At 36.0% G+C, this 7,108-nt stretch overlaps 2 protein-coding genes and 1 long non-coding RNA gene across 3 annotated transcripts in view; 2 read left to right on the top strand and 1 right to left on the bottom strand.

Annotated features, from left to right (window-relative positions):
* The window catches only part of LOC132173494 (putative disease resistance RPP13-like protein 1), a 2,818-nt gene extending 2,370 nt beyond the window's left edge, over nucleotides 1-448 (top strand). Inside the window, exon 2 of the mRNA XM_059585012.1 lies at nucleotides 201-448. Within this exon, the coding sequence (XP_059440995.1) occupies nucleotides 201-448 (248 nt within the window). The remainder of the gene's footprint in view (nucleotides 1-200) is intronic.
* A 177-nt stretch (nucleotides 449-625) lies between these two features.
* LOC132167776 (uncharacterized) lies at nucleotides 626-3,444 on the top strand. Its single transcript, XR_009438722.1, has 4 exons — nucleotides 626-950; nucleotides 1,077-1,508; nucleotides 1,662-1,890; nucleotides 3,063-3,444. It is a non-coding gene; the product is annotated as an uncharacterized LOC132167776 (long non-coding RNA).
* A 1,066-nt stretch (nucleotides 3,445-4,510) lies between these two features.
* LOC132173486 (protein RETICULATA-RELATED 4, chloroplastic-like) lies at nucleotides 4,511-7,105 on the bottom strand (the record flags this gene model as incomplete). The annotated part of the gene is made up of 7 exons (XM_059585001.1): nucleotides 4,511-4,879; nucleotides 4,971-5,096; nucleotides 5,381-5,520; nucleotides 6,060-6,104; nucleotides 6,198-6,251; nucleotides 6,372-6,503; nucleotides 7,004-7,105. Coding segments are annotated over 7 exons (648 nt in total), but the record flags the coding sequence as incomplete, so codon positions are not given.
* Between the last annotated feature and the right edge of the window lie 3 nt (nucleotides 7,106-7,108).

Below are 7,108 nucleotides of genomic sequence, written 5' to 3'. Positions count from 1 at the left end.
TGCAACACTTCAACACCTTGATATTCGCATTTGTTCAAAGCTGGAGTCAATAGCGAAGAGCTTCCATCACAACTCGTCTCTTGAAAACATTGAAATTCGGGTTTGTGAAAACCTTAAATCCTTACCCACGGGCATACACACCCTCAGCCATCTAGACACGATTGATATTTATAATTGTCCAACTCTTGTTTCCTTCCCAGACGGAGGGTTGCTCCCTAGCAACCTTAGAGAGTTAGGGATTGATTGTAATATGGCCCTGCCTAACTGCATTCACAACCTCACCTCACTTCAAAAATTGAGGATTAGCCGGGTATCATCATCCTTTCCGGAAGAGGATTTTCCCGCCAACCTAACATCACTTTCAATCTCGGATTGCAACATCACACTGAGGCATTGCTTCACTGGGGGCTGCACAGACTTACCTCTCTTCAAAAACTTTACATTGTAGCGAATGTGGTGTCCTTTCCTGAGCAGATGTTGCCTGTGTCTCTTACTACCCTCACCATCGACTGCTTCCACAATCTGAAATACCTATCTTCCCTTCGAAACCTCGCCTCTCTTCAAGAACTGCGTATCCGTTTATGTAAAAATCTCACATCCTTTTCAGAGGATGGCTTCCCTCCCTCACTCCTGAGACTTTCTATAGTAAAATGCCCTCTGCTGAAAGAACACTGCAAGAAAGATCAAGGACGAGAGTGGTCCAAGATAGCCCACATCCCTCGCGTTGAGATTGACTCGAGATTCATCTACGACCCAGAAGACGAGAATCAGTGAAAGGCTCCCCTTCTCCCATTTGATCCCACTTTTATTTAGTGCGACAAAAGTTTCAAGAGATATATCCAAAGCTCAATTTATTGACCCGCCAGTTCTTTTGCTTCTGCCTCTTCTTCAATATCCATCGTGGGAGACTCGGGGCGAAACTGCTTCCCAAGAAGCGGCTCCTCTCTGATGTCTCTGATGTAAGTAATTAGAGGTTCTGTTATTTTTGTTCACGTTTTTTGAAATGTTAGTAAACTGATGTGCGCATTTAATACTCTCAAGAAATTAGCTGAACAAATTTCAATCATATTTTTCAGGAGGCCTCTGAACTATCAGCAGCAGCAGGATAACCAGGCCCAGCTGAAGTTAAATGAATGATTAAATATAGTTTATGTTTGCCTGAGAAACAATTTGGGTGGTTTGGAACTTGGGTTTGCATCGGTTGTATTGTTAATTCTCATTTTTGGGAATTTTATACTTGTCATCAATGCTGCGTAGATATGGGAGGTTTTGTTGGTTGTCATCTGAATGTTGGCATTGGAGAGATCCTGTTGCTCCTATTTCTTGCTGCCATTCTTGTTGGTTTGCTCTTCTTGTTCGGCTTTCATGATGGCATCATGAGTGTTTGTTCTAATGCCCTAGTCACCAAGCAGGGAGAGAATGCCTTCGAACATTTGAGTTTATCATTACCAATTGGCCTATTGCTAGCCATTACCGATTCTACAAATCATTGGTATCCCCTAAAAGAGGTATTTTAACTGAATTTTGATCCTCTGATGGTGTTGGCATCTGCATAGTGATCTTAGCCATATTATGGACATTTTATAGTGGCTATCATATTTAATAAATGGATTGACAAGATTAATTTTGCGGTATCTTATTATTAATTTTTTTTTTGACAGTTTACAATGGTTATCCTCAAACAATTTTGCAGTATCTAATTGTGAAGACAGTGCCTTTGGGGGCTTCACAAAGAAGGAAGAAGAAGAAACCTGAAACCTCCGAGTTCAACATTCCTGGCCTAGACACCAAACCAGATACATTTTGTCCATTGATTTGTCATCACACCCTTGTAGGTGGAAACCGAAGTTTTCAATGATGAAAATGTTGATCCTGAAGAGGATATTGATGGTAATAGTTCCTCCTTTTTATGATCTTTTCGTTTTAGAAAATGGTAATTAATTTTATTGCTATGAAATATCTATACTCTTGTAGTTACATTTATATCATTACCTTTGGAACAACATAGGTACGGATGAAGAAGGTGAAGCGATTATCCTAATGCAGCATTAGGATTGTGCTATGAAATATTTATACTCTTTTGACGAAGCATCTTTTTTAGTGGTCTGAGAATACAGTTAATTATAAGCATGTTGATTAGTCTTTCTGTGGTTTGATTTTTTTCTTTTTTCTTTTTTCCATCTTTCGGAGAGTCAGAAGTTCTCTTGTCAACAAGTTGATGACCGTAATATTTCTGTAAACAATACTGTACAAAATGCGGGCCTGTCTCGCTGTTAAATGTCAATATCAAGCTAACAAAGCACCTGAAATTTTTAAAAATTCTATAATAAATTACACTAAACAATGCTTCGTCAAAAGAGGGGCATTTGATTATGAGAATCTATTTAAGAAGTATCAAAAATAAAGTCACAAAGATGAAAAAACTGATCAATAAACATATTCTTTTAATACTTAAAGAAAAAAAAAAAAAAAAAAGGATTTGAGTACACACTGATGTAGATTCAGTTAAAAAGACGCTGTACTGGCTCACCAAAAGCCTCAATTAGTTGACTTCTGTGGGATTCTATAATTATGTTATACAATTTATTATGTGAATGGCAACAAGTTATGACATTGTTCTAAGTTATGAAATTATTCAGGTGTAACAAGTTTCCCTTGTGAAGTGCAGAATGTTTTTTTCATGTCCGGATTGTTTGGTACCTTAGTTTTATAACGATTCAAGTTAATAAAGAAGTAGCATGGATCAAGAGAGAGAGAGTTGGTATTGTAGATTGTGATGCCTGTGTGCCTAGATATAGGGATAGATTTTAGTTTCGGTTGCATGCAAGACACATATGTTTATCATGCTCTCTTTTTTTTTTGGTTAGACAGAATTGGCATCTTGCAAATCCTTTGCAGAAGTAATATATATGACTATAAGGAAAAACAATTTCATTGAAAAACGCAAGGGGTACAACCCAAGAACATATAGATACAAACATGTGTGCGCGTATAGTATCGGACTAGTGTGCAAGTGGTCAGCTGACATTTTATGGTTTTTGTTTCCTCTATATTTGCACCAGTCTATTTGATTGGAAATTAGGGTACAGAGGGTAAAGAGATGACAAGATGCTGACGTTGGAAACTATTAAACCGGTTTACTGGATTATGTTGAAGTAGAAGATCATCCTTATTTTGTGGCAAGCATGACGTACTGGAGGTTACAACAGGGAGTAATTCTAGAAGGCCTATTTGTATCTTACTTGTATCTTACTAAAAATGATGTGGCTATTAAAATCATCATTGAGTTTGTGATTGATCATTATTGAATTTTGATCAAAGGATGATTTTAATATCACATCATTCTTAGTAGGACACATATATGACACAAATAAACCTTTTAGAATTACCTTACAGCAAGAGGCAGAGGAGTTAGCAAATGCTCTGTTGTTTTTCATGTAAGATAGAGCCCTGCAGTTAGTCATTGTTCTTTTCTTTTTCTTGTAAGAGAGTGTGCTCTTTCTATCTGTAAAATTTCCTTTTTATTGGAATATATTGTGTGAAATTCGATATTATGATAATATATTTGTATTGATTGTAATTGATAAAATTAAATCAGAGACATTCAATACGGATTTGATTCTATCAATCATATCTTTCTGTATTTTCTCCACATCCCTATAAATAGGGATCGATCTTTTGTATTGTAAAATCATAAAGTGAATAGGAGCAAATGTAGCCCTTTCGGGCTTTATCCTGTGAACGTAGGTCATAGACCGAACCACGTAAAATCCCTTTGTCTATTTTATTTTATTTCCGTTTTTATCTTATTCCTGCATTTATTTATGAACTTCCTCACTTTTAACCAAAGATTGTTGTTGTCAGCTATATTCTATTACTTCAAATTACATTCATTTTGGGAGATAATCTAAGTGGGGACTGATGGATTATTTGTTTATCCTTGGTACTAACTGTATCCCATTGGAATTCAATCGTATTGTCAAGGCATTGCTCTTTTCCTAGTATGGATTGATCAAACTTCTTTAACAAGCACTTGTTCATGAAACAGATTTGCAAGCAAAAGGTATTGAAATCAATGATCTTCCTCAAATCCAAGGTTGAAACTGATAACGGTGAGGGGTTAAAAAGTCAAGCAAACTGCCTGCAAAATTCTAATCTCTTGCTCATGATTAAACTGATACAAGTTCAATCTAATTTCTTAAACAATTAAGTTGGTTACAAGCCCAAGAAATAAAAAAGTTTAAGATAGGATTTATTTTACCATATTGGTAAAATATGGTATGCAACTTTATTTTACCATATTGGTAGCCTTTTGCTTTGTTTTTCCGCTGTTTTTTGATTCTCTTCCTTTTTGTTGAATTGGTTCCCCAGCCAGAAAAGGATGCATTTATGTACAAAAAGTATGCTTTATATTTTCCTGGTGAATTTAATATTGACAAAGATGTTACCCTACTTGGCCTCCAATTCACCAAAGCAAACATTAGATTGCAATCTTCGAACACCACAAATCTAACAAATAATATTAAACCTTCAATCTGCAAAGTTCATACAACACAATTCTATATACAATGTCACATCTACTTGTTACTATAGTTGAATTTTTCTATAGTTGTCCCCAGCGACTGTGACATTCAGGAATACAAGGAAATCCTAGCTGCCTATAACATCAACTATGACAACTTACAGCCAGAATTTTGCCACAGAATTTACAAAACCAAAGCACCCAAATTGGTCTGCCACCATCCTCTGCGATTCCACAAAAAATGATAGCCATTCAAATATAAATTTTACTTATAATACTGATGCAACAAAGTTTTTCCATGCTATGCTCTAGTCCCGAATCTTTTGGATTCCAGTCCAGCGCGCGTAATCCACCCACCTGTTTGCAGAACATATACAGACAATGAGAAGTGTAAAGAGGAAGTACAATAACCTAATAGAATGTCATCCTAGGAGAGATCAAATCTTACATCAATGACCCTAGGAATGTGTTGCCAGTTCGGACAACGAAGCAAATAGCACTCAGTATAAGCTTGTGCTGGTGCAGCAAGGGTTCCAGGATTCGTTGTTCAATTACACCCGCAAGTACTTGGTACCTGTTGAACAAAGAAAGTATATAATTTGTCCTCCAAAATAGCTGTACATTGAGATGATGATCTGATAGAACTAGCCTCACCTATTCATTACTCATAAGGACATAATATATACTGCTATGGTTGCCAAATACTTCCTACTCTCTCATGTACATGGTAACCTTTTTTTTTTCCCTTTGGGAAGGGGGGGTTGATTTATAATCCATAATATTAGATTTGTGACGAAAATAGAAAATTGCTAGAAGCTGAGGCTAATTATAGATACTTATTTGTATTAAACCACATACCTTAGGTTGCTAGAAACTGCCATATACACACCATATGCAACACTGGTTGATAATATAGGCACATCCTCTGCTTCGCCAGCAAACGATTTATCAAGAGCTTTTCGTGCATTAATCAATGCATTTGTTATGCCTGTACCAATCTGAAAAATGCGTCATTCAGTCATATGACACCAAATAATTAGTGATATCATCAATCATATACCAAAATTTTGGACAAGTGGAACTTTGATATCTGCTGCTTCACCAGCAAACGATTTATTAATAAAAGAATCTCTAAAGTCCTTAATTGGTGATCCAATATCTTGAGTAGGAAAATACCTCATAGAATACATGATTCTCTTATGCATTTTTCTTTTCCTCTATAACAGAAGATCTGAGTATTTGAGTCGTACAAGTTTGAATACTCGTATAATAGAAATTTTTTATAACTACACTTCTATTTGTCAACTGCCATATGTTTCCAGTTTTCAAACCAGAAACTTTGGTGTATCTAATTGTGACAAGTGTGGGAAAATGCTCCAAAAGTAGAGATAGTTTTGACAGAATAAATAAATATGCTCTGGAAAAGCACCAATAATAGCACAAAAAAGTCTCACAGCCAAATTCAAAAGATAATACACCTAAAAGTTATAGAAAACTACATATGGGGCATTTCAAAACATGTAAGTTTTTCACTAACCAGAGATGCACCGGTCCCAACTGCAAATAGTTTGGCTCCATTACGCTGCATAAGGGATTGATATATACCATAAGAATTTCTGATTTATTGGAAAGTACAGCTTTTTTTTTTTTTTTTTTGTAATCATGCTAAACATACCACTATTGCACCTATTCTCTGTAACAATGAATAAGATGTTCCAGCCAAAGCCACCTGCAGACACGATATCAAAAGCAAATAATTGGCTATTAGGTTCATCTGATGTTACAGTTGAGTGTCAAAACTACAACCTGAACACCCAACAAATAACTGAATACTGATATAAAGAATAACCTGAAATGCATTATCAGGACAGCCGTAGAAAAACTTAGTAACAGATCCGGCACTGACTGCAAGAGGTGGACGGAGAGAAACAGTAGGAGCAGGAAGCCAGACGAGCATAAAATCTGCTATAATGGCCATCACCTAAGATAAAAACTAAATCAGAAAGATACCAAATCTATAAGAGTGACGAATATAACCAGAAACTTTGCAATCCTACAACATACTGGGAGGAATGACTAAATACATATGTAGCATGTGAGAACTTTTTTTCTTTTATTTATTTATTGGGTTAAGGGTAGCATAGGAAAAATTTTAATTGGACAAGAACAAATTAGATCCCATATTCTAACTCAACTAAATTCAAGAAAGCTGTCAAAGCACCTGAAATCTGCTAGAGTAATAAAAGTATCAATTTTCTGCTATCTAGGGCCAAATGTCTGATGAACCTGGGGTCATGATAAGTGATAACTCTACTTAACTCTGTAACAGGGTTCTGCTATAGCCCAAACGTGCATACACACTGTTGAGTGACCAGTCCTATTAACTTTCTACCTAAGATCGTGAAGAAAATCACATATAACTTAAGAGAAACAGATTCTTGTGAGATTAACAAACTATTCAAGTAATCAAGAAGAAAGTACCACATCAGCAAAGACAAAATCCAGTTCCTTCGAGAACTTTTCTCTTCGCCGCTCCAACTCAGCTGCAGTCTGAAAAGTAAATAAATGTTGTAGTATTCCATGTAC

Source organism: Corylus avellana, chromosome ca1 (genome assembly GCF_901000735.1).
Source record: "Corylus avellana chromosome ca1, CavTom2PMs-1.0".
Lineage (NCBI taxonomy): Eukaryota > Viridiplantae > Streptophyta > Magnoliopsida > Fagales > Betulaceae > Corylus > Corylus avellana.
The sequence above is the reverse complement of the archived record's forward strand: the minus strand, read 5'-3'. Positions and strand labels throughout refer to the sequence as shown.